Source organism: Ceratotherium simum, chromosome 14 (assembly GCF_057802395.1).
Source record: "Ceratotherium simum simum isolate JZ-2026a chromosome 14, ASM5780239v1, whole genome shotgun sequence".
Taxonomy (NCBI): domain Eukaryota; kingdom Metazoa; phylum Chordata; class Mammalia; order Perissodactyla; family Rhinocerotidae; genus Ceratotherium; species Ceratotherium simum.
Genome location: NC_141913.1, coordinates 41635553 through 41663483, shown reverse-complemented (window position 1 = coordinate 41663483; position 27931 = coordinate 41635553). Strand labels below are relative to the sequence as shown.

The 27931-nt window shown below is 37.5% G+C and overlaps 1 protein-coding gene across 1 annotated transcript in view; it reads right to left on the bottom strand.

Annotated features, from left to right (window-relative positions):
• The window catches only part of DCC (DCC netrin 1 receptor), a 1105377-nt gene that overhangs the window by 330255 nt on the left and 747191 nt on the right, over window positions 1-27931 (bottom strand). The window contains exon 8 of the mRNA XM_087439250.1: window positions 1852-2008. Within this exon, the coding sequence (XP_087295376.1) occupies window positions 1852-2008 (157 nt within the window). The remainder of the gene's footprint in view (window positions 1-1851; window positions 2009-27931) is intronic.

The following is a 27931-nucleotide window of genomic DNA, read 5'->3' as shown; positions in this document are numbered from 1 at the left end:
AATTGGCAATGTAGAAATCCCAAAAGTTGATGAGGAGAAGAGACATTTACAAAACACCTAAGGTATAGGATGGAAAGGTCCATTTAGAGAGTATCCTAGCTTTCTGATCCTTTCTAAGTGAGATGTTTACAGAGTGGTTTGAAGCTTTAATCTTAAAGAAAATTTTCCAAACATTAAATATGCTTATATTCAAATGTACCTGTTCAAATGTCAATAATTAATGATACAGAATAATGATACCAATCATATGGGCATTTGATAAATATTACAAAATTCCATTTCAAACAATATGGCAAACTAGATATTATGTGAAAAACCCTTCTGTTATAGCACACCTAAAATTCAGAGAAAATGATTCAATATCTTTTTTATTTTTTAAAATTTCTTTATCCCTGAATATGCCGGCAGCAAAGTAAGAGAAATATCATAGTAAGAAAGCAGACCTGCAGAGCCTGGTGTTTGCCTGAGGGTATGTGCCCAACAGTAGAGGTCTGGAGCTAGGAGTTTTAGAAACCTACAGGAGAAGGGAGCCAGGAAACAAAGCTTGCAGGTGAAGTGGGGTATGAGGTCTGATTGGAGAGCCCTGCATATGGTCAGGATCCTGACAGGGCAAACCTCGGTAGGTGAACCAGAAAATGAAATTAACCTTATATGAGAACTGGTGAGTGAATATACATACCAGTCTCATCCTTAGCTTAATGGAAACAACAACAAAATATCTCTTTGGGAATTCCTTACCACAAGTTGGCATTTACTCACTTGAGTTGATATGTTAAAATTGGCAGAAAAACAAATGTTGTCATACTTAATGGACTTTCTGATAACCAATAAAATATCAGTGAGACCTGTATGAACCAAGTAAACCTTAAAAATTTGGTTTAACCTGGTCTCATTTTGGTAAAGCAAATCCTCCCATGAGAATTGCACTTTAAACCTTGGCCTCGAATAAATTTCTAAGGACTACAGTTAACAATCAAGAGTTACCCAAACATACAAAGAAACGAGCCACTATGAGGAGGAGTCAGCAGGAAGAGATCACTGAATCAGACTTACAAAGACTGCAGATATCAGAATGATAAAATATGGAATGCAAAATAAGTGTAAAGAAATAAGAAGAGGTATACAGTAGTTTATTCTTATACAAGGAATTAGAACTTATCCAATATCTGCCTTAGACTTAGAAACCAAACTTCAAAGTCTTAAAATGGTGAAATATTTTAAGGGGAAAAAGTGGAAAAACAATAACAGTAGATTGAATGTTGAAACCAGACACATAGAACTCACTTTTGTCTAGTCAATAATAATATTAACGACAACTTCTACTGTACACTAGACGCTCTGCTATGACCTTTATGTATGCAACATAATTTAATCCTACCAAAACCTTGCAGTGTAAGTATTATTATTTCCTCTTCATTAAATAATAAAGTGAGGCTCAGAGAAGTTATGTAGTTTTCTTGAGATCACATGATGTCACTGACAGAGGTGAGAATGCAACGTAGCCACAGTGGTTCTTTCATCTCCTATTCTACCAGTATACAGCTTAATTCTTTTTTCTGTTTATCACCTTGAAAATCAAGGAAATAAAAAAACTGATATCATATATCCACATGCTTGTCTTTTTTCAAGGAAGTTTTCTACAATGATTTAATTTGGTTCTCTAAACAATCCTGCTTTAAAAAACCACACAGGTAATGGAGATATATCTCCATTTATTAATAAGCACAGGGCACAGAGGAAAGATTTCACATGGTCTCCAAAGTCCCTGCTTGGGGTATCCCACTGCCATCACCCCACAGTAAACATTTGAAGAGACAGTGGATGGGGCTGAATGTTATTGGTAGCACCTACCTGTTGTCTCCTTCTCTGGAGAAAAAGACTGTGAAGGTTTGAATGTTCCCTTTTGCCTCTGCAGGTGGGCGCCAGCTGAGACGGACGAATCGACTGGAAACCAAAACGGGGACCACATCTCTGGGAGCAGAAGGGAGGACACTGGAACTTGGGATAGCTAAGGAGGAAGGAGAGGGGGCTGTCAGAGGTATTGGCGCCATAGGTGGGAAATGTGCAGAAGGGCAGAGGAACCCATTAGCAAACACAGAATGGTACATTCATGTAAGTTCTAAAGAAATGAAGAAAACCAAGAGAAAGCAAGAAACAGTAAATGGAATCAAAGGTACATTAGAATTTCTTGTGGTTTATAAAAGGGTGGCTAATTAATAACATATTTGATTCTACTGTACATTTGTCCAGTTCCTACTACTCCTTGGATCCATGACAATAAGAAAAAAATATGCTGTTTAGGCATGGCACAGGGAAACATAGCCATGGACTTACATGCATTGATAAACGCCTCAAGTAGCCATGTAGTTATTACAAAATCTTATTGCACTCAGAGACTGTTTACACTGTTTTAGATACAATTTGAAGTAGCTTATTTATGTATTTTCTAAGACTAGAGAAAATTTAAAGCAGCATATTAAAGTTGATGAGAGCTAACAACAAGTAGAAACAGTTCTCATGGACTATCTGCTAGTAAAGGAAATAAGAGAAAATTCCACAAGACATAAAGATATGATTGTACCATGCTTGTAGAGTACCATTATATTTATAGGAAGTTTAACAGTTGTTATTCATAGGAACAACTGAATCAGCCACAACTGGAAAACTGGTTTTTCAAACATGTGGGGCATTTATAATCTGCAATAGAAGTTTTTTATTAAATGTGTGTGTGTGAATTCATAATTCATCTTTACTGGATATCTCTGTTTTCTTATTTGTTCAAGTCTCCAAGTCTAGGGAACATGTGCTCCATCTTGACAGGTGATTTCCAGCCCTAATCCACAAATACCCATTTGCCTACATTTCATCTTCAAATTGGCTTTTGTAGGCCATTTTCTCTAGTTTTTATCAAAGTCAGTCTCCATTCTTGTGTTCACTTTCTCCAGGGGCTGACTGAGTTGGTATTCTTCCTGTGAACTAAACCCCCGTTAGCTGGAAAATCCACTTTTTTTTGGGGGGAGGGGTGGATATCTCATTTCCCAATGGTTCTGGAAACATTATCCATTTACAATAGATACCAGTTATACAGAGGAAGAGGTTTTAAAGAACTGCAGAGGCTTTCAAAGTTATTTTTGGCTCCATAGATTCTCAGCTTACTTCTTTATAGATAAAATTTCTCCTTGTTTTCTTGATCAGCACAGGATTTTAAATAAATGGAAGACTGGCAGCAAGGTAGTCAATCTTTTGGAGTGGTGAGGGGAGGAGGAAAGATTGATGCCTGGATATGTAGCATCTCTCTCAAAAATATGGGTGATATTAAGCCTCTCGACAAAAACCTTTACTTCTACAAACCATAGAAAGCTCAAACTAGCACACTGAAGTGAATTTTATTCTTTCCCTCCCCACTCACTGCCCATTCAGCCTGCTTCTCCTCCTGGGCTGTTTATCTCAGTTGTGTCTACTTGACCATACTGTCCCCTCAACTGTACAGCCCAGAAACCTGAAATGTACTCCCTATTCCTGACTCTTCCTCAGTCACCTCTTCTAGGATTCCCCCTCCTGGACGTTAGGTAAATCTACTCTATTTTATCTCCATGCCACACTAATATCCACACCATCATTCTCTCTCATCAGAAATGCCACAACTATCTTCCAGCTTCTCTGCTCTCTTTTCACTCATCTCCTTCCAATGTGCTCTCTGTACAGCATCCAGAATAAGCTGATAAAAACACACATCTGGTCATATCACTTTACTGTTTGTTTATCCTCAGTGTCTACCCTTTGCCTCAAGGAATCTCCAAACTTTTCAATCTGCCTGCTGGCCTGGCTCCTGTTTATCACTTTTCTTGGTTTGGTTTCCTCCACACAGAGGCCCTAAGAAAAGGATTTAAGTTCAAATACTTTATTTGGAAGGTGATCCAAAGAAATTTACCAGTGGGGAGCCGGGAAGTGAGACGGCAGGGAGTTATCTGGCAGTTACCACTGTGGGAAACTGAAGGGCAACCCCACGGGGGACTCTGGAAGTCAGTGCAGAACAGGCCTCTGAGTTATCCATCCCTGAGGGAAGTAAATTCGGATGTTTATCTACCACTCCTCTGCCGTTGATTGAGGATGATTCCAAGGGCATTGACCTTCCTGTGTAATAGTCTAGTATGTTCCTGTTGCCAGGAAAATAACCTTTGGGCAGAGGCTTGTGGGTGCCCACAGTAAGTGACATTCATTAGCTCTACTCATTCAGCCACTATTCACAGAGCACCTAACAGTCCTTCTTCTAGGCCAGAAGAAAGAGTGGTGAACAATAGATGAAGCCATTGCCCACATGGAGCTCACATGGAGATTCCCTGGCTTTTTGATGCTTACACTGAGCATGCTTTCTCCATGGTGAACCACTTGGCATTCCCTAGAGCCTTCCCACAGGCAGCTCCCACTCTTTAGGAAGCTCTTCTCATTCACTTAACTCCTACTTTCCTCTTGACTTCATTTAGGTGTTGTTTCCTCTGGAAAGACTGACCCAAAGTATTTGCAAAATATCTACAAGACAATAGTTAATATTTATACTATAAAAAGAATGCCCAACAATCGATAAAATAATAAAGAATCTTATTATAAAATAGGGTTCAACCTGACAAATAATAAAAGAAATGTGCTTTAAAATAAAATCTAAAAAAGTCTGTCAGAATAAAGTCTATTAAAAAAAATCTGTCAGAGTAGAAAGACTTTAAAGAATGTTAGTATCTACTGTTGGCAGGGTGTGGCACGCCCTTATGCCGTCAGATGAAATTTGTAAGAAGACAATCTTTTTAAGTCAATTTGGCAAAATCCTTTAAAATGGAAAAGATTCATACCAAACATTCTCATGTCTATAAATTTATTGTTTAAAAAATAAATACCCCCTTTATCAATGCACCAATGTGAAATCATAGATGGCGCATTTTCTCAAAATATAATACCTATACAACTTACAGGTTTCTAGAAAATGGGATCCTTACTAGATTTTTTTACAAAAGATTTTTTAAAAACAAAATGTGATCTATGATGACTGGGAGAAATTTTTTTGAGCATTTTCAAGAAGTTAGAAAAATAAGTTTTAAAAGAACAGAAGAGACATTTTCAAATACTTTTTCCTCAAGAACACCTCACTTATAGATGGTATCACGACAAAAATGACTTGGTTTCTCTACCCATTCAGGGGCTGCCAAGAAAGAGAGCAATGGCAGTCCACACACGGACAGTTTTCTCTCCAAGCTTTCCGGAGTGGCTTCTCACAGAGCTAGTCCAGACTTGGATGGCAGATAAAGCTCAGAGCAGAATTAATCATGGACTCTTTACCTCAATTTAAAAAGTCATTATATGAAAAGGAAGGGACACGTTTTTAACAAAGGAATGGCGTCTTACTTTATACAGGGGAATTAATTTTGCTCTTACTAATCCTCCAGCTTTCTATCAACAGTAACTTGTCTTCACACAAGGTCTCAATAAGGAACCAATCAGGACTTCTTTTCTTTGCTCTTGGAGGCCTAATCTCCAGTCTGGCCCTAATCTCCCTGGCCCATTACTGTTGCCATGGTTACAGCTTCTTTATCTGTTGTCATGGAGAAGAAGAGGAGAATTTGCCACACTATAAGATAGTCTTTTTTTTTTTAAGAATCTCTTTTTTCAAATTTTTCGTAGCAAAATCCAGGAAAAGGTGATTTCCGAAGATAATGTAAATCCAAAGACTAGAGAGTTTTGAAATCAAAAACCAATAATAATAATAACAACAACATTTTTATGATGTCATTGCAATAGCCTTAGTAACAATTACGTTATTGGGTTAATTTTTCTATAAAGCCACCTTCCCTTTAGATACCAGAGACTTTTTTTCTGTCAGATTTTTATTCTTTAGTATTTATGGACACTAATTTTTTTCTGAGCTTATTAACAGTGCCCAACCTCCATTCCCTATGAAGCATATAAAAGATGATAAGAAATATTCATAAGAACAAAAATATTTAATTTGCATTAAATATCAGACAACCAATAGGCTTATTTCCCTGTCACTCCCCATGATGTTAACTAAAATACTAGAAACGTAGCCACCAAATCAACTAGATGCTTTATTTGCTGCATCTCCTATTGGCTTGAAGATTTAATAGAAATAAAATATACATTGAATTATATATATAATATATTTATATCAATAAAATAAATATAATTGAATCATACATGTATGGATTTTCTTTGGTAAAATCAATTTATGTATCCAATCACTAATCCATTTAATATTCATGGAGTAATGGATAACTATGTATAAGGCACTGTGTGAAGGCCTGTTTTAATCCATTTCCTGATTCCAAGGAGGAAAGCCAGCTCCATAATTCTCCTTGCCGTGGCTTCACCCTCAAAGACATATCTCTTCCCACCTCCAACATTGCTTCTCCCATCCCAGCTGTGCTTTCTCAGCTGTCTAGGGCAGGGGGAAGCCAAGGAAGGAGCCAGTGGAGGGTCTCTGGGGGTGGAGAGCTAGGCTTGAGGAGTTTCCAAAGGCTTTAGTTGCAGACGTGGTTCATGGCTACCTCTCCGCTCACCACACTGAACATATTCGGTTCCGTGAAGACCTCATGCTTTCACCTCTGCTACTTCCGTGTGCTGTAACCCGCGCTGGAACGCCTCCCTCCCACTGCTTTGCTGCTCTGACTTGGGCTTCTCCCTCAGATTTCAGCTGAGGTGTCACCTCACTGATCCCCACCCCGGCTTAGGTGCTCTATTCTGGGCTTTCATAGGACCAGGGTAAGTATCTCCTCAGGTCACTTCCTGTACTGCACTGTAATGGTCTAGCCATTTTTTGGTATCCTCTACCAAATTATACGCTCTGTAAGAGTAGGAACCAAGTCTGAACTGTTCACCACGTCAATCCCTCAATGTAACACAGTACATTTAGTCACATCCTAGACATCTAATACATTCTTGCAGTGTTAGCTAAATGAAAGGCTTTGCAAATTTGTTAAATTATAATGTTTAGACTTTGACTAGAAATTTCCCTTTCATTTGCGATTATGCACTGGGAGGGGACAAAGCTGTTACTGCAAGCTGCTTGTGCTAATAATTATCACTCTGCTAATAAATTACAAAATAAATTGAAAAACTGAACTCAGAGGAAGGTTCCAAGGGAATGGAGGTTTAGGGTGAGAATATTTCATTTTGGACCAAATGGAGAGGGGAAAATATTCTTGAAATCCAACTATGTACCAAACAATGTAGAAGGTGTATTCACATAGGAATAGTTCCTAAGAGAAATGAAGCTTTCATTAAGAACCAGAAAAGAAGCCTGAAAAGTTGGTTTGGGCTACCTGTGCATCAGAGGAGGACCTAGGGATCTGGTACAGGAAGTCTGATTCTGATCCCAGGACCACACATCAAAGAGAATTGCCAGGCCAAGCTCGTATGCTAAAAAGTATTACCTATGGCCACACAAAGAGATAAGATGAAAAACAAATTCTGTGAAGTATTATCATATCAGCAGAGATAACTATACCTCTCTGAGTCCGAGGTCTTTTCAGAGAAAATGAGAAAAATAATATCTGGTAAACTCGTCAACCAACTATGGGTGAACGAAGGTTTTTATACTCTAATCTGTACATTGTATGTATGTAAAATCACACATTGTATGCTTTCAATGATTTCTTTATTTTTGCTTTGTTTATCTATGAAAGTGTCTTTTGAAGAGTTTATCCAAGATGGAGCAAAGACCCAAGGCAGCTTGGAGAGGTGGCTAGTCCATCATTTATGTAATCAAATGTATTTGACTAGAAAACTGTAATTAAATAGAGGGGATGTGGGACTCCTGCTCTGACACCCTGTGACTATGTGACTTGGAAAGATTTTAGCTTCTCTGACCCTACTTTCCACATTTAAAAATTGATCCAAAATGTTTAACATGCAGGGTTAAGTGATGATGAGAAATGGATTTTAAGGGCTGCTCTTAGTACCTAGAATATGATTTCTATTCAATAAATGGTTGCTATTACTTACCTGTCTCTAGATCCAGGGAACAGAAAGTCTGTGTTTGCTGGTCCAGTTTCATGATGTCTGGTGGGAAATCTAGGAACACTACTGGAAAAGCTTTGGGAAGAATTTGCACTAAATCTGATAGGTCAAGTAAGCTGGGGACAAGGGTGCTTCCTCTACGCAAGAACAGGACTTGGTCACCTCAATATCTCTCCCTATTTCCTTTATCACGTTGCAGAGAAAAATTCATCTTTTCCTTTTCCTTTTTTATCATCCCACATGTCTGCTCCTACAAGAATTTTCTTCATTTCAAGTCTCTTTCCTTTCTCTGTATTTTCTTACTAATAATTGTACCCTTTCCATCTGTCACTATTCCAAGGCTTTGTGAGCCCACCTTTAATCATCTATCCCATCAATGTCTCTTCCTGGCATCTTTCACCAACTGCAGGAGAGCTCGCTTATATTCAGTCCCCAGCTCCCTTTGTTTCTATCCTTTCCCTTGAGTTTATGTCATTGAATTCCTAGTCATTGTTTATCCCTTCTCCATGCCCAGGGACCCCAAACATGCCATTTCAATCATTCCCCTGTCACCAGAGCTTCCTCTAGGGATAAAGACTGACAAGCTGTGACATCTCCTGTGCCTTTGTCATCCTTCACCTCATCCCAGCCATATGGTGCTTTGTCCCGGGCTGCCATGCAGTCCTCATCTCTAGCCATGAGGAACATCTAAAGAACACACGCACTGCTGAGACAAATCAGCATGGCAGGCTTTAAGAAGCAGTGCTTTTCCACGCAATTTCCTTTGGTAATAAGACACTACCAAAGTAAAATAGCTGACAAGCTGTGTTGTTAAAAAAAAAGAATTGAATTAGTGATAGAGAGTCTTAATTTTTTTTTGTGAAGTAACTGAATTTTTTCCAGTAAGAAATTCAAGTTAAGGTAAGTTGAATATAATACAAATTAAGTAAGAAGAACTAAAGGTTTAAGCTACTCTCTTTAGTAATGTAGCTATTTTTAAGAACTCCTTTTACTGTTTCAGAATGTCAAGTGACCAAAAAAAAGCTCCAATCACATTTGATGGCTCAGTGAGTTCTACTAACGGCAAATTTCCAACTCTGTCCATGTGATTTAAAATAAATTTTAAAATTATTTATTTAAGGGTACAGTATAAGAGCAGCTGTGGGAATGCTCATTGCCAAGATGGGCTGGTTTCAATGTTCCGAAATATCTCAGAGAATCAGAGTTTCAGAATGATAAGTTCACCAAACTCCATGTTTCCAATGGACAGGATGAGAACAAGGGTGTGATGAGGCACCCCCGGCCAGGAGTGTGTTTGCAGGGCACAGAGGTTTATTAAACATCTGTGTGCAGTACACTTGGCTCTAACTCCTAGCTACTCAACCTTGAATTATATAGCCACCAAAATAAATTACAGTAAATAAAAATGTAAAAAAGAAGATATAAAACTAAGATAAATTATTACTTATTCCAATTAAATTTATATAAGTAGAGCCTTACATCACTGCTGTGAAGCTACTGCAAAACAGGGAGCAAAGAATGTATATGAAAAGTGTTCACTCAGATCTCTGGGTTTTCATTCGAGTTTGTTCTTCTAGGCCTGTATACATCTGAGAGCAAGAGAGAGAGAGAGAGAAAGAAAGAGAAACAGAGAAAGGAGAGACAGAGACTGACCAATTCTATCCTAGTCCCTTTCTAGGAAGTAAGATGGTGAGCATGGAGAACTTGCAACCACAGCTGAGTAATCACTCATGTAAGCTCATCCTTTTTCTTTTTTAATGTACTGCAGGGAGGAAAACTATAGTAAAGCTGTAAACCATAAAAGAGGCTCATTGGCCTGAACCTAGCACTCATACTTCAAATCCATTAAGTAGGCGAACAAAAGGAATAACTACCAGAGATGATTGATTAAGTAATAAAAACACATTATATAATCATAAATTGTGGCTGTGCATCAATGCTGGTATTCTCTTTGGTCACTCCAAATAGAACAACATTAATTCCTACAGAAAAGATGGATCTTTTAAAAAGTCTTGTTTGATTTTTTAAAAAATCATTAAATGTGTTGATTTACCTAAAGACTCGTATAAATTTGAATTATGGTTGGTACAAGAATTTATCAAATAATTCAAAACATAACATGGGACATATGAAATTCTGAAATACGGGTTACAGGGTTCATCTACCATAAAATAAATGTATCTATTTTAAGCTTGATTCCTGTTTGTCATTATAACTAAAGCAAAATATATGTTTGGCCTGTATTCACATGTTCTTCATCATTAAGTAAGCAGTATGCTGGATAAAATTTTTTTCTGGAGTAGAGTGAAAAGGATCCTGGAATGCAATTAGGAGACAGGCTACATTCTCTTTCAGGTAGTAGCTGGACAAACATCTTCTAGGTTGCAGATAGGTCAATCTCTAAGGTTGCTACTACTGAGGTTCTATCATGTTAGGAAGCAACAGTAACTTCCGTATCTGCCTCTTTTTCTCTCTTCTTTTGTCTACTTATTTCTTTCTCTCTTTTTTTCCCTTTTTTTTTTGGATGGATTCATCCAAATTTGAGACAGAATTTGGAACCCAACGGCAGCCTCACTATCCAGTTCAGGGGTGATAGCTAGCTTTCAAGATAACATCATACAGAAAAAGGTTAGAATTAGGAGGTTAAAGCAATGGAATTCTGTGCCAGGCTCACTACCGATTATATGGCCTTATTATAATGCCTACTATCTCTGAATCTTTTCCAGTGTCAAAACACTGTGTGAACATCCTTCTTCTTCAACTTGACCATGAAGACACAAAATATAGTAGACGATGCCCATTAAGTACTTTGAGTTCGGTTAAAGACAGAGTCAAAATATAGAGGAAAACAAATGGCACCGCTCTTGTCTTGTCTATTTTACCACCTTACTAAAGATCAGTGTTTTCTATATTAAGCAAAAACAGATTGTCCTTGCATAGGAAGGCTCAGTAATGTTAGGATGGAAATTCACACTAGAAGTATCTATAAGTCTCTGCCAAATGAGAGGCAGCTCTGATAGCAGTGAGAGTGCAAAGGTTTGCTGGGTTCAAGTCAGGCTCTGTCACTTACTCTCTGTGTGACCTTGGATGAGAAACTTAAAATGTCTGCAAATAGGGTCAGAAACAGTGCCCAGAAATAAATGTAAAAAAAAATCTGAAAATTGCTCAAGAAAAACAGAGGTGAATATATTATGCTGTTGAAGTGGGGAGGTAGTTCTAAGAATATGACAAAAACAGAACCCTTGAAGAAAAATGTTGATAAATATGACTATATTGAAACAAAAACTTCTGTATGCTTCTGAAAAAGCATAATAAATAAGATTGAAACATGAATGACGAACTGTGATAATATTTTTAATAATATTACAAAATATTAACTTTCTTAATATGCAAACAGCTGTCACAAATCAATTGAACTAACCAAAAAAAGAAGGGAGGAAGTAAGAAAGGCAGAGTTAGAAAAGATGGGAAAGTAATACCAGTATATGCAACTTTCATTTCAATGTATTTGAAAATTCCTCTTTTTATCTCTTCCTGAGAGTAATTATTAATTCCACCGAAAAGAATTGTTTCACTATAATGGATGTCAACATAAAAATACAAAGTACTGTGGCCTTCACCTTCAAGAATGCAAAAATTTGCTAGGCTTCAAATGAGAAAGAAACAATCATTCTCACACCTTTGGTTTATAAAGCAAAGAGTAAATGATATACTATATTCACAAGAAAATATTTTGACAGAAGAAAAAAATTACCTGTACAGAGTTCAGAGCTCAATACCACACTTATGGAAACATTTTTAAATTACTAACATGTAATTTAGGATTCTGTAGCTATTCTGTAATAAGCATGAAGATATGGTTTTGAAAGTTAACTAACTCTGGCCTCCAGTTCCCTCTCTACTATGGTTATGTCTGGACAGCAATCACAATATGATATTGAAATAAATTCACTCAGAGATCACTAGACAATAAAACAACAAAAAAAAACCCAAGATGTATTAGAGGAGACATCTTCTGCCCTCTCTGCCTCCCAGCTGTGTCATAATCCTACCGTGTAAATTATCTCCTCCGGGGTCTAATTCTCTTGGGTACAGATAAGGGATGAGAAATCTGGGGACTGTAAGAATTTTATTGTTGAACTCTCTCTGAGCAATCAACTTGTGTTCTCAAAGGAGAAGGTACTCCTCCACAGGCAGCAGCACGTGGCTATACTGCCTTCTACAACTATCTAGGGGTGTATCCGAGAATTAAAAGAGAATGTAATATAATCATACTAGATCTTAGTCAGAAAGCTGATTGCAGCCATTAAAAACAGAGGTAGAGAGGTTAGAAAGTGGGCTAGATTTAGTAACTTGCTTCCAAAGAAAAGAGTATGAAAAGGGGAAAATACTAACTTCACCGTAAAACCCTGGCAAACTTAGCTACTACTTAACCACGTGGTGAGGGTTATCATCCCTGGTGATGTCATGTGGCTATCACATATCCCTGATATTATGTGACCAGAGGGCACTTCATCTCAGTGGTATTCTTTCCAAAAACCCATAACCCTAGTCTAAATAATGAGAAAAATTTCAGACAGATCCAGATTAAGATGAAGTCTACAGAGTAACTGGCCAATACCCTTCAGGACAGTCAAGGTCAGGAAAATCAAGAAAAGATAGAAACCATCACAGAAAAAGGAAACTGGGGAGCCATAACAACTAAATGCAAGGTGGTACACTGGATTACATCCTGAGACAGAAAGTGATACTAATAAAAAAAAAAAAAAAACTAGTGAAATCCATATAAAGTCCAGAGTCTAGTTCCTAGTAATGTACCAATGTTGATTTCTTACTTTTGACAAATACAATATGGTAATGGGAGGTGTTAACAGTAGGAGAAACTGGGTGAAGGGTATAGAGAAGCTCTGTAATATCTTTTCAACTTTTCTGTAAGTCAAAAATCATTCCAAAATATATTAAAATAATTTAGAAAAGACAGGAGGAGCTGTGGCTTTAATTATAGTTCATAGGTCAACCCTAATGCTCTCAGCACTGGTGTTTTTTAAAAAGCTGAGAGTAGACTCCACGAAGACACGTGATAAAGGGACGTTTATTTATTAGGAATGTACCATTTCATTCTGAGTGAAGAATTAGGAAAAAAAAAAAGCAACAAGGACAGTGTTAAGTTTTAGGATTCTTCGTGTGATCATAGCTAACATCTATCAGCCAGTGAGAAAAGATTAATTCTGGAGGGTTGACAGGGATGTGATCCACCCTGACTTCCAAACACAGACCCGAGAGACAAAGCATTCAGACTGCAGCCATTCATCTGGGAAGTGTCATTCCACCCAGAGCGTTTGTGATTCATGCTGATGCTTTTGTATCACCTGGCGCCAGTCTAGCTCTGTGTCCACTTGGTATTTTATCCTAGTGAGTAATGCATTGGATTCCAATTAGATTCCTGTTTCATTATATTTTTCAACCTATGTAGCAGCTAATAGCTAGTAAAATTAAAGGTGACAGGATGGAAAGACAATTTTGCTCAAGTTGGCATGATGAATTCCCAGAAAGCATGGACCTAGCTAATCACCAGGTTTGTTTGTCACATGGGGAGAGTCTTAGGTGAGGAGTTTGGCTTTACAGTTGGCTTTACAGCATATGATACCTGGGGTGGCTTGGCGTCCTATGTGCTTCCCTGAGAAAGACTGGAAACACTATCAAGGATGTTAAGAAAATGAAAAGTAATAATAACCAGGGCAATAAAATTCAAAATTATGGGTGAGAAATTTCACTTTTTGTAAATGCATAACTATGGAGAGGAGGGAGGGGGGAAGGAATGAGTAGAACAACTTGTTGAAGGAATCCTAGAAAACAATAAAATTTACTGAAGGGAACATTTACATACCAATGACTCAGATGAAAGGATTGGATAACCGAAAGAATCCGTAAAATCCAGGCATTTAAAACAAGTTTCAAAAACGTATACATCACTGATCATGCTAGTCCAGGGTAAGAATATCACAGATCATCTAGGATGAACTTCCAGATAATTTAATGTGCCCTCTACATATGGCAATTTATGATTCCAGCAAACATATAAAACCCATTTTGGTTAGCAATTTCCACTTCTTTCTCCCCCAAGACTTTTTCCCATTTCTGACTACTAGCAGTTATGATAAATAATTTTGAATTTCTTTTCACACTTATGTTCATCTACCCTCTGCTTCACGCATCTCAGCCCAGAAACATGGCCCAGTTTTCATTTGCTTGTTTTTGTTTTTTTTGAGAATACCTATCCACTCGTACTCTTTTTCTATTACTTTCCTATTCCTTGTATTCAGATCATTTCACCATCTTAGCCCATTAAAAACAGGAAATATGTCACGAGGCACTTTGATCATAATTTTTCTCCATAATAACCTCATCGAAAGAAGCTGTAGTTATCAACTCAATAATTAACAAGTCTGACAGGTTTTTCTCTGATGGAGGTTGCACCAGGGACCATGCGGTACAAGCATTTGACTGGCCCTTATGATATCAATCGCAAAATTTAGAGATGTGTATTAAAAATCTCATAAGTTATCGTAATGACTTATTAGAGAGCTTCCTGTACCATTTTCACTCTGAATTTATTATCTGCTATGACATATATTTATAACTCATGCTACAACAACTGTTTCTAAATTGGAGTAGATTCTTGGGGCGTAGGATGCTGGGATTTGTTGAATATATCAATGGCCACGTTTCCTATCCTCCTTGGTTTTATCCATTTCAATGAAATTCCCTTCTCAGGGCTTGTTCTTTCCAATCTTAAAACAATAACCCCAACCCCCTCCATCACCACACACTGACATTTTCATCCTCCTTTTCCCTTAACATATCTTCGTCTTTATATGAAAATCCATTCTCCTCTCTTGATTATATTAGTTTCCTTTCTGGAATATATCTACCTCTGTCTCTTTTTTTGAGCAAATTGAATGGCCCACAGTTTTTAAAATATAAAAATACCATTATTTTTTATAATAATAAGGAAATGACAACTCGTCTACCAAATCGTTTCTATTAACCACAGAATGGTATCACTCTCTTTACATTCTGGTATATTGGGGGTATATTTAAGATGAAGTCACCTTCAACATCCCCCCTCCCCATTCTTAATTCTACTTCTCAGTTGCCTCTCACAAAAATGCCACCCATACGGAAACGTCACGCTAAAATATGGCAAGATAATTTCTGTGAAAGAATTCATTTTCACCTCTACCAAATTAGTCTGGGTTGAGACTGAGCCACGCAGATAAAAACCTGTTTAATTTGGATTTTAGCATATGTATTTCTAATATATATTTTAAAACTAAGCAAATCTGCTTCACCCAGACTAGAATGGTTTTATATATAGACAGTTTCTTTGAATAATCTGAAAGGAATAAAAAGACATAAAACCTTTTATTCAGCTGTATTATGGTTTGTCTTCTAAGACTAAAAGCACTCTTAAAACAAGGTGCATATCTAATTCATACATTTATCCATTCATTCGTCTATTCTTCTGATCTTTTATTCATTCAAAATATTTTTGCTGAACACCTTCCACTTATCAGGCCCGTTCTACATGATGGGAATGCAGTAAACAAGATAACCCCCTGCCGTCTTGGAACTCATATCCTTTATTTGTCCTCCTTGGTGACTGATTCAATATGTTAAAGAGCAGAAACTCTAGTGGTCACAGAGTGGAGAAATTAGGCATTATTTGATGTGTTTTTTGACCTCGAGGGAAAAGGCAAGTCTCATCTGAGAATGAAAGATAGCACAGGACAGTGGTGAAATATAGATTCCAGAACCAATTTGTTTCTGCCACATATTAGATGCGCCCTCACACAAGTTACTTCACTTCCCTGTGCCTCAAGTTCCTCATCTATACAATGTGGATGATCACAGTGCTACCTCACTTCTAAGATTGTCTTGAGATTGTCTTGAATGAAAATTTATGACACGTATAAGAACGCCTGACTCATAGGAAACACATTATCAGCTTCCATTAAATAAAGGAGATGTTCGAGAGAAAACAAAACAAAACAGTAACTAGGAATTCGATCACGAGGCAGTGCTTACTAATTCCAATTTCACCAGTGCACTATATTGGACAAAGACTTTAATCTTCCTTTGTTCCTATTTCTTCATTTTAAAGACAAATATAATAACATAAGCTCCCACTGTCTCTTTCACTTGGGTAGAGTGAGTCCAAAAGACTTCCTGATCCCAGAAGAAAGTTGCATAATTAGAAATAACACACTCTGCTGCTTTTTGCCCTGTGAGTTGCCAGCCCCAGGGAGGGGTGTGGTTTAAGCTGGAAAAAGACGCAAGCACCGGACAACAATGATTTGTTTTGATGAAGAATTGTATCATCACTGTTTTTTGAATGATTCCCATGTATCAGGTATTGTGCAAATCAGTCTAAGCACATTAACTGGATTCTATTGTAATTTTACATAATGGGAGGTATTGGGTAGTTTAGAAATGCACACGAGGTCACCGATAAAGTGGCAGAGAAGGTCTGCACAACTGAACTCTTGGCTGCAATGATACCATATGTAGTATGTGCAAGCACAGAGAATATTGCAAACAACTTCTACTGACACCATCTGTAGCTGCCTTCCTGGTGTTTGAAAATGAGTATTAAGTGCTGAGTGCTGTGTACTTGTCATGAAAAAAATATATTATATGGAAAAAAAGAGCTAAAATTATTAAAAGTCATATTTCTCAGGTTGGAATTATTGATGCATTTGCAGTATTTAGTAGTCTGTCAGAGTTGCAACCTTATTTTGCTGTAAACTCACAGGCATATCGTTAGTGTCATCTTTGAAATATTCACTAATTCAACGACAGAATTGTAAATTCTCTTCAGTCTAGAAGGTATAGAGCCACCTGTTATTTTGGAAACCTAAACAACATGTATTTAGTACATGATAAAATTAAGAAAGCTACCACAGTACAAATCACAGATGCTAATTTGCTGGCATAAATGTAGAATGATATATTATACAATTCTGGCAATTATGTCAGAAATCAGTCTAGTAATTCATTAACACCTTTTCTTCAGAAAAAAAGGAAGAAGCTGACATCTGTAACTAATATTATGATCTATGTTATTTTATATTATGTTTTTGATTTTACAAACAGTAGGCAACCATATGATAATTGAATAGCTTATTATTAAAACACTCCGTTCTTTTATTCAGTCACTGTTCAAGAATGTGGATTCATTTTGTAAATTATAGGTCTTATTTTACTGATGAGGAGGAAGGAAATCGACAACCTTAGAAAGGCACATTAATTCCTTCAGGGCCTGATGCAGCCTGTACAGACATGCCTGATTCTGCACAATAGGTATGGTCCTGGGATTTTGTATAAAAAGCAAGCCAATATAAATTAAACCAAATTTTAAGTGTACTAATAATTCTGTCATTTAAAATTGAATCACACTCTGCTTAAATTGTTCTGAAATACACGTTTATAAATTTACTTAAAGATATTTATTTAAGTATATTATTAGAGAATTATTTTTTTCAAGGGATCTCTATAAAACAACTGTTATAGATATATCCTAAAGTGACCTAAGTCACCTAAGGTGACTGTACTTCCTCTGACTGCAGTTGGACTTCTAGTCAATAAAATGTGGCAAAATTGATGACACAGGCATTCCCTTACCTTATACAGCAAAGGTGATGAAGTACTCACTCTCATGACTTAGTAACATCTTATAAAGTTCTGTCTTTGCAGACCGAAAGGAGAGCTTCTTCTGCTGGCCTTGAAGAAGTGAGCTGCCATGTTGTGAACTGCCTATGGAATGGGCCTTATGGCAGGGAACTGTGAGCGGCCTCTATGATCTGAGGTTGGCCACTGGGTAATAGCCAGTAAGAAAATGAGGACCTCGGTCCTATAGCCACAGGTAGATAAATTCTGCCAACAACCTAGGAGCTTGGAAGTGGATCACTCCCCAGTCAAGCCTCTGAAGAAACCTCAACCCTCATCAACATCTGGATTGCAGCCTGGTGAGACTCTGAAGCAGAGAACTCAATAAAGCTGTGCTTGGACCCCTGACCCATGGAAACTGAGAGACAACAAATTTTATGTTAAGTTGCTAAGTTTGTGGAATAGACAAACAGCAACAGAAAACTAATATAGCAACATATCATGTAGGTAAATATAGAAACTTCCAAAAGGTCAGCAATTGCTCTCCTCTTCCTAGGAAAGTAGGAACTATCAAGCCCACTAGAGAAAATCTCAATTGTCTTCAGAATGGCCCTTTGGAGCCTGAACATTCAACATATATCATGGATATTATCAATTCAGTTCCTCCTAAGGGTATATTCTGAGCAGTATGAAATTTCGTTCATAGTCACAAATGATTTAATATTATTAGAGACATGGTAAATCTATGGTAATTCTCCAAATAGTGTTTAAATGACAAGGTACACGGGCTGGCCCCGTGGCTTAGCGGTTGAGTCCTCGCGCTCCGCTGCTGGCAGCCGGGGTTCGGATCCCGGGCGCGCACCGACACACTGCTTCTCCGGCCATGCTGAGGCCGCGTCCCACATACAGCAACTAGAAGGATGTGCAACTATGACATACAACTATCTACTGGGGCTTTGGGGGAAAAGAAAGAAATAAAATTGTTAAATGACGTGGTACAGATCTTCTATTTTTTTTTTTTTTTGTGAGGAAGATCAGCCCTGAGCTAACATCGGTGCTAATCCTCTTTTTTTGCTGAGGAAGACCAGCTCTGAGCTAACATCTATTGCCAATCCTCCTCCTTTTTTTTTCCCCCAAAGCCCCAGTAGATAGTTGTATGTCATAGTTGCACATCCTTCTAGTTGCTGTATGTAGGACGTGGCCTCAGTATGGCCAGAGAAGCCGTGCGTCGTTGCCCACCTGGGATCCGAACCCTGGCCGCCAGTAGCGGAGTGCGCGCACTTAACCGCTAAGCCACAGGGCCGGCCCTCATTTTTTTTAAAACAACTCTATTGAGATATAATTTCTATTCAATGAACGGTACCCATTTGAAGTATACAATTTGATTAATTCTGACAAATGTATAAACCCATAAAATTACCACCAGAATCAACAAGCAGATCCTCTCTATCAACCCCCAAAAGTTCCTCATGCCCCCTTATAGTTATCCCTCCTCCCACCTCCAGTTCCTGGCAACGTGTAATCTGCTTTCTATCACTACAGATTCAGTTTGCATTCTCTAGAATTTCATATAAGTGGATCCATATGTACGTACTCTTGTATCTGGCTTCTTTCACTCAGTATAATGTTGATCCTCTAATTTTTTCCATCATGTTGTGAAACTGAAAAAGCAGTACACTTAAAACTCAATATCTTAGAAATCTCTCTTTGGGTATAATGACTGTAACTTATATCATGGCAATAATATGTGCTTTTCCTTCTCTGCTCACACAAACGCACCATGAATACATTATAGGGAGTTTACTCTTTATGGGCGTATGATCGTCACCAAATCTAGTGCTTTTATAGGTATTTTACAACCATAGATATTTCAATTTCTGTATGGCTCAAAATGAACAAATCACTGATCATGTTTGTAGGGGAAAACAATCAATTGAAAATACGGTCATAACGATTGCTTACTGTTATGCAGTGAATGGCTCTCAGTAATTAACTGACATCATACACTAGAAAAATCAATAAAAAAAATGACCATGCATAGCCTTTCTATTTCATCAACAGAGGTTGCTTGCTCTGCCTCCATCTGAGCATCAGGCCAGCCTGAGCTTCAGAGCTTGGGTGACACCTGTCATAATCCATTAGTCAAGTAGAAAAATGGTGTAAAAACATGACTTGTAGATTGAGAGCAATTCAATCACCCTCAGGTGTTCCCTTAGGAAATGAAAGTCTTGTTATTCCATTCAGCTATCTTTGAATTGCTGAACATTATTTTCTTCTTCCATTCATGCAAACTAAAAAACATAAACAAATGCAAAAGACTTGGGAACATTTTGGGGAACAGAGACAAACAGAAAACTTGGCTCAGCTGAAAGCAGCTCTCAGCCCTAGGTGGCAGTACTCCAAACTGTAACCACATCAGAAGAAGAAGAAAGGATTAAGAATTACCAGCAACTCTCACAAAAAAAGATTCCTACAGCTCTAGAGAATTTTATCCAGACTTGAGATGAGAGATGTAACAATCAAAATGCCATATTTCATGATCTTTTCTTCATAGCTTAAACGTGATTTTTTAGCTGGCATTCTTGCCCTGCGATCCTTAATCCACAAACCCTAATGAAAATGTATTTGTATGATGAATCCTGTCTTCCAAAATTCTCATTTCATCTTCCCTCCACCTCCATCTCATGAGCTTAAGGTTGCCATGTTACATCATCTTTGGAAGGAGCCTCTTTTCTCACCTGGCCTGTCACCCAAATTCCCCCCTACCACTGAAATTCAGCTCTAGAAAATCAGAGAATGACATAGTTTTTGCTTGAATCACCCCAATATGCTGAAAAGCAGAGGTTCAGGGAACATGCCTGGTGAACAGAGACTTGGAGAATCCATTACACAAATGTGTCCTCAACAAGCAAAAACAAATGAACGAGAGTTTCCAGCAATTATGGGCTCCTGGTGTTGTTTTCCTTGTCAGAAATGATACCTAACTACAGAACCACTAACAACCTAGTACTAATGCCCCAGAGAGACTCTAAAGAGTGACAACAGTGACAATACTGGCATGAAGGAGTGAGAATCATTTGCCAGGGAATGGGGAATTAGAATTTCCAGTTTTGCCTCTGATGTTTGCAAATGTCACCTGCATTTGGTGATGGGGACTGTCACTCTTGCTTCTGTAAGTCCCTCCTCTAACCACAGAGTCAGAAACTAGGTTCAATATGTCTTTCCTTTGAAATCTCTAGGTACAATAAATGCACACAGTAAATCACTATAAGGAAATAACTCTCTGACAAATGTCAAAAAAATAATTTTTTTAACTACAGTCTTCCCACTCTAGAGTCAAGTTCTGAACTAAGAGATAAGCCATTCATTGGGCCCTTAGGTTTTGACCTACCAACAGGCTAAGTGAAATCCGGATTTATGTATTAAAAACACGTCACTCAAGGTAGCTCTGTGGATCTCTGTATCTCTAATGACCTGCAAACAAATCTTGTTCATATTTAAGAACAGTGTGAAGCTCTAGTAATGTGATATTCTTGAAAAGCGTGTATATTATTTATATGTGCTTATACATTCAGATCGAGATTGTAATTCATAAGAATACAGGGCCCAAAACCTTCTTCATACTCAGCATATAAATGCTACTTCATTATTATTCAGCTAAATCAAGTTTAGATTATATAAAACTATAATTAAAGTAGAAAAGCCACCATTAAATGACTGTAATTAAGTGTATGTCCTGCTTTATTAGGATTGACCATCCATAAAGATATTTAATACACCTTTGCCTTGTCAACACATATGCTGAAGTTCCAACAAACCTGCAGTACAGCAATATGTCATTCACTGTGGATACATCTTTAAAATGCAGACACTCTTAAAGAGAGAGGCAGCCTCAACTTGTCCCTTTGCACAGTTATGAGTATGACTGGCTGATAATAAATAATTTTATACAGCTCACATATCCCACCCTGCCCGACTCCATTAACCAGTTGGTACTCAACAAAAATGGTCTCTTGCTCTCTCACAATATTCATGGCCTCTCCTCTCAGCCATTTTTTTCATCCCAAATCACATTCATTCCTGACTCCAGCATCTGAACTCTGAATTTTATGCATCTCTGTACGACCTCCCCCAGTTCTTCATAACTGGTATTATGGCTGCATCCCTGGCTCTGACCCCTGGCTTTATCTAGACTTCCCTTGAACAAGTAGTTTCCTATCTGAGGATTTTTGGAGACTCATAGACAAGTCTTTTAGGGAAGTGGCTCTCAAACCAATGTACCCTTCTGCTGTTCACTGTTTTCAGTGATGAGGAAGAGAGTGGAGTGGAGCTGTAGTTAACGCAACAGGAATTGCTTTCTCTGTCCTCTCTTCCACAATCTTTGTAAAATCTGTGTGGCCTATGAAAAGCAGGGATAATCTTATTGAGTGATAGATTCTCAAAAAGGGAATCTCAGAGAAGGAATAATATCCCCAGAGAAGAACTAAGCCACATGTGTACAATTCCAGGAAAGTATCTCAGAACAGAAGGAGTGAAGAGTCTGTTACCCATAGGACTCAGCCCAACGCTGAGGATGCATTTGAATCTTGTAGAAAGGGCTCTCAGCAAAAGAGAAGGAAAACAACGAAAATGTGCTTGGATTTTCCACTAAAATCTCGGGGATATTGTGAATTTGCAGCATTTGCATTAAATTCAATCATACTAGCGTGGGTGGCTTTACATCTGGAACGGCTTTGAGGCCCCATCTGGGTCGTCCTAGGAGCTTCCTGGGCATCAACAAGACTGGTGGGGGCAGCTGCACATTGGCACAGGCTCCACAGGATCTGGTGGCTGACATCGCAGTCGAAGCCAAGGGAGAGAACAGGAAAATTATAAATGCTACATGTAACTAAGAGGACTACTAGATGCCCACAAATACGTGGAAATTTAGAGGGAGGAAGTCAGTACTTCCTTAATAGTAGGTGAGTACTGTACCTTATTTGGCCTTTGGCAAAATAAGCTCTAAGTAGATTCTGACTCATTGATTATTCTGCTTCACATAGTTCTGGGTAAATACCTGGCTTGGTCCAGCCTAGGACTGGGATGAACCCCTATGGTGCAGGCACTCTTGGCTTGTGAACATCTCTACAAGTTTTGCCCCAGATCCATTAGAGGAAATGAAGTATCACATAAAGAATTGGACCTTGGTGTGGCCTTCAGAGTTATGTAATTATGGGTTCTTCCTCATAAATCAGTGGAGGACTTTGGATTACTGTTTTCAGAAGAGGAACCCTGGAGCGACAAGCTTGTATTAGAAGTGAGTTCATAATAAACGGCTGCACCATGCCTGCACTACACTTCAGGCCCTCACACCTCTCCCTTCTGCTCTTCACATCCCTGCCACATGTCTGCTCAAGCAACGAGACACGGCTGCTATCAATAACAAACTAAATTGCATTTGACAGCCTAAATGAACAAGATACATATTGGGATAAAGCATCTTTGATTTTTATAATGTTGTCACTGGAGCCACCTATCTGAAAAGGAAGAATGATAGGAAGATTAAGTGAGGATTAGACTGGAAAGAGAAGGACTAAAGTGTTGAACATCATCCCTACCTACGTCTCACTGGATGGACTCTGCAAGTCTGTTAGCTTCAGCAGTGTGCTGGAGCAAGAGAGCTTGCACCAGCTCAGGACAGCTAATTGTGCTCAACGGTTCCCAAGTCAGGGTTTAGTAACCTCAAGTTAGAGCTTGAAATTGGCCATGGTGAGAATATTCACACCACAGAAACTGGCTAACACTACAAATCATGGATGTCTTTCTTAACATCACATCACTGGTTAGACTCCCCTTCATTTTGAATTCTTCTGGGAAATCTATTTTAAAAAAATATAAAAATTGACTATAACATTGTCTCCATCTGCCATGGTCCTCAAATTTGGCAGTTTGTGATCATGCTGCCAAAGATGATCATATAAGTACATAAATAGAGCAAGAAGATATACTTTCACTATAAAAGTATCTAAAAAAATTATCTACTAGTGATATACCACATGACTGTTTATATCAGCCAAAATATAAGGTAGCTATTAAAAAGGAAAAGAAGAAAATAGAACTCATTTAGAGACAATGGTATCAAGTTTTCTAAGTCCCTTTATAGACTACAAAATATAGATCACCCATTTTGATTTATGCTGATTTACTTTTAAGACCAATGACAAATTTCTCTGTCTCTTCTGAGCCAGGGAAGTACTGCTGTCTGTATCACTTAATCGGCACTCAGTGTCTATTCCTTTATGACATCTCTTTATTTGAATATGCCTCCACAACCAAACTAATCTCTTTTGAAATCATGGGTGTGCTCCTATTTCTTGATAGCCTACACAGTGAGTAGCATGTCACAGGATCTTGATTGTTTATGTTGATTGACGCACAGGGGAAATTTTCACTCTGATCAGACACATCAACCATCACACAGCCAGATCATCAAAGTGTCATTTCAGCGCATCCTGCCTGGTTGCCTCCTGCAACGTCAATAATTTGCCCGCTCTTTAAGCCCCCTGTTGTTTCCAATATGCTTAATTTATAACTTGTCTTTATCTTTGTCAGTGAATAACAACTTCAGCATCCTTCCAAGATACAGTCTAAAAATAAGATATTTTGCCTAGCAATCCTTAAACCTTTGAGTATTCTTCTCCAACAGTATTTATTAGTTATTTTTCCTTTATAAATTCTATAATTATGGGTTTTCAAAGCCCTTCTTAAGAGGATAAATAAAAACTGTGAAGGTACTTCTATTTTTTTCAAAGATAGGACAAGAATATTATGCTGATGTTGCAGTTCATTTACATTTTAAAAGGTGAACATATCCTTTGTTTGAACTTTTACCCTCAAAATCTTCATGGTGATGAAGAGAGATTGGGCACCACCCCTATTCTGAGGTTCTAAAGTTCCTTTGTGTCATTTTCTAAAGCAGTCTTTTAAGCATTCTTGAAAATAAACTGTGTGGCCCCGTTAGATTCGCTCTTCAGAAACACTAAATTTGCTCTTCATCGGCAAATATCACAGTTTTCCTCTAACTCAATCTCCATCAAGCCTCAAGGATAGTGTAATTTGAACATCTTGGGTGAAACCACATACAACTAAAGATTTAAAACACATTAAGCCCTCAAAACATAGAAATCAAGGAACAAACACAACTCTATCTTTCAGGAAAGTAGGAAACATCTATAACCAAAGATGAAGAGAAGATGGGTAGAGGATTGTATAGGACTTAGCAGAGCAGAGGACCAGTAAACCTAAGTGCATTTGAGATGTTGACGGAAAGCATGTGATTCACCCCACAGATCCCAGGATAGCCTAGTACACTACAGAAAACCATGGAAAGGTAGGGACAGAAAACAGTAAAATTGTTTGGAATTTTGTGTTAAGCATACCCAGCTCTCTCTATTCCCACCCCTACTTAGTACAGTCAAGTTACTGGTTCTCCTTTACATGGACAGGAGAAAAGAAGTATAGCTTGTGGAGAAACTAAAACAGAAAAGCTTTAGATATCAGGACACCAAATACAGAGAAGAGGAAGAGTGAGGTTTGAGATGGAAAACAGAAAGATTAAATGAAATCTGAATACTGAACAGGACAGGACCCATATTTTCACCCACTTGGCTCCAGAACCTGGGAGCTAGATTTATAAACACAAAGTAGAAGATAAGACAATTCCTCTCCAGAGAACCTGAACCACCACAGAGTAAAGACTAAAGGAAGCTACTGTTTAGGACACAACTCCCAAAACACATATGGCCACCCGACTACCCTAAAGTGAAGCTTATCATTTGATCATCTTGCCTGCAAATACAATGTTTTTGACAAAATTTTCGGTGCTTCGCTTTTAAATATGAATTGGTAGCCTGAGATTCCTAGAATCTGAAGAACGTCTTCGACATGAAAGAGACAGACAAAAAGTAAAAAGAAACTTGGAGGAAACATAGGTAACATAAGAAACAGAAGAAATGTGGAAAGAAATCAGGACTAATAGCTAAAACCACACACCAAATATTGAAGAATAGGGGTAGGACTTTCATACATTGATGGAGGGATTATAAAAGGGCATTTGATTTTAACCACTTTGGAGAACTTTTTGGAGTTTCTTATAAAGTTAAATATGCAATTTCCATATGACCTAGCAACTCTATTCCTAGGTATTTACCAAGAGAAATAAAAACATATGTGCTAACAAAGATCTATTTGTGAATGCTCATAGCAGCTTTATTGATAGTAGTTAAAAATTGGAAACGGTCCATGTATCCATCAAGCAGACAATAGATAAATAAATTGTGACTTATCTATACAATGGAATACTACTTAACAATAAAATAAGAATGAATTATCAGTACACATAACAACATGGATGAATCTCAAAAACTTTAGGTTGAGGGAAAGAAGCCAGATCAAGAAAGGTGATATTGTTTGACACCATTTATACGAAATCCAAATACAGGCAAAACTATTCTATGATGTTAGAAATCAGATAACGGTGCATGTTTGTGTGAAGGGGGAGATAGCAGAAAACCTACCGAATAAGACCATGAGAGAACATCTTGGAGAGAGAAAAGTCTTCCGTATCTTGTGTTGGGTGGTGGTTACACAGGTGTATAAAACTGTCAAAATTCAATGAATTGAACACTTAAGATCTGTGCATTTTATTGAATATTAATTACGTTTCAATTAAAAAAAAGGCAAAGTAATGGAAGAGGGAAAGTATGAAGTGTAGGAGAATTATACATTAATCTTCCATGATAGAAATCAATATGTAATTTCTAAAAGAGATAGCTATACGTGAATATTGCTTAGGAATGTAGGGCCAACTATTAGAAGAAACAGCTAAATGTTTAAAAATGATTGTCTCAAGGAAGCAAGTTGTCTAGGTTGAAAGAAGCATGATTTTTCTATGCTCCCTTCCTCCCTCTCTTTCTCTTCCCTTCCCTCTGAGTTTAACAGACTTTCAAAGATACATTTTTTAAAAATTTCTTTAATAACAATGAAATTAATTTTAAGAGTTAATGCAACTAAGAGCAAAACAAAACAAATTTTAAAAGGGAAAATGAACATTATGGTGTATTGAGAGCACTAAGTACCAATGAAGCTTTACAAGAAATGGTTTGCAGATGCTCAAAATTGATAATTATTTTCAGATCTTACTATTATCATTAGGATAGGACAGATGCAAGGATGGAAAAAGAGAGATATGAAATGTCTCAATGTTATCATCAAACATTGGAAGGAAAGATGTGTTTTTAAGCCAAGTTGAGCTGAGTTTGTACATTCATTTTCTATTTTATACCTCTCTTCAAGATTGGCCATGTTATTTTTAACAAAATAACTATCAATAAGAAACTGAGGAGCAAATAAATGTATTTATGTAAAATCAGCAAAGTGCATAGTATAGAGCAGATGTTAAAAAATATAAGCTGTCTTCCTCACTAGGGTAAATGAGAAAATAGATTGAGTTCATTACCATTAGGACATATGGCTGATGTGCCCTTAGGTTTATATTATTAATATGTTTAACAAAAGTATCGTAGCTTAACGTTCAAATGAGTGTTGTCTTTTTCAAGGAGCCACCTTGGTAGCTTATGCAAATACTCCAAAGAAGCTGAGGTTATTAAAACAATTTTTTGGAAGTTTTCTTTGGAAATTGTCTTTAAAGTCTGTCGTATGTAAATATTTAATTTATGAGAGATTTTTGTGATTGAGAATACTTGATTTAAAAAAATAATAATAATTCGGTGCCATATGTGTTGAATAGTTTGGCATTTCAGTTGAATGGCCCACTTTTGAGATTTATGGGGAAAAATAAGGTAGGACTATAAAGCAATGACAGTGTTTTTACTGTGTGCTTATGAACTAACTATGGAGCTACTTTTAAAGGCAGAGTTCTAAAATTATTCAAAGTGATCTTTCAAAGTAAATACTTGGAAGAAAAACATTCATGTAGACATTGAAGTTAATCAATGTTTTTGATGACAAAGTTCTCATTAGTTCAACGTCATACATTTTATTTATGCCAAGCATCAAGAGGTCCAAATGATGCAAATTAAAAGCAAAAATCCTTAAATAGGACTGGTGACGTTAGGGATCAGAGTGGTTCTTCTATAGGCAGCATTGGCTAGATTCAAGACCACTGAATGTGGATTTCCAGGGTCCCTGTAGATCGAGAGAACACTGGTAAGATTTAGAACCCATTTTAATGGAAAGC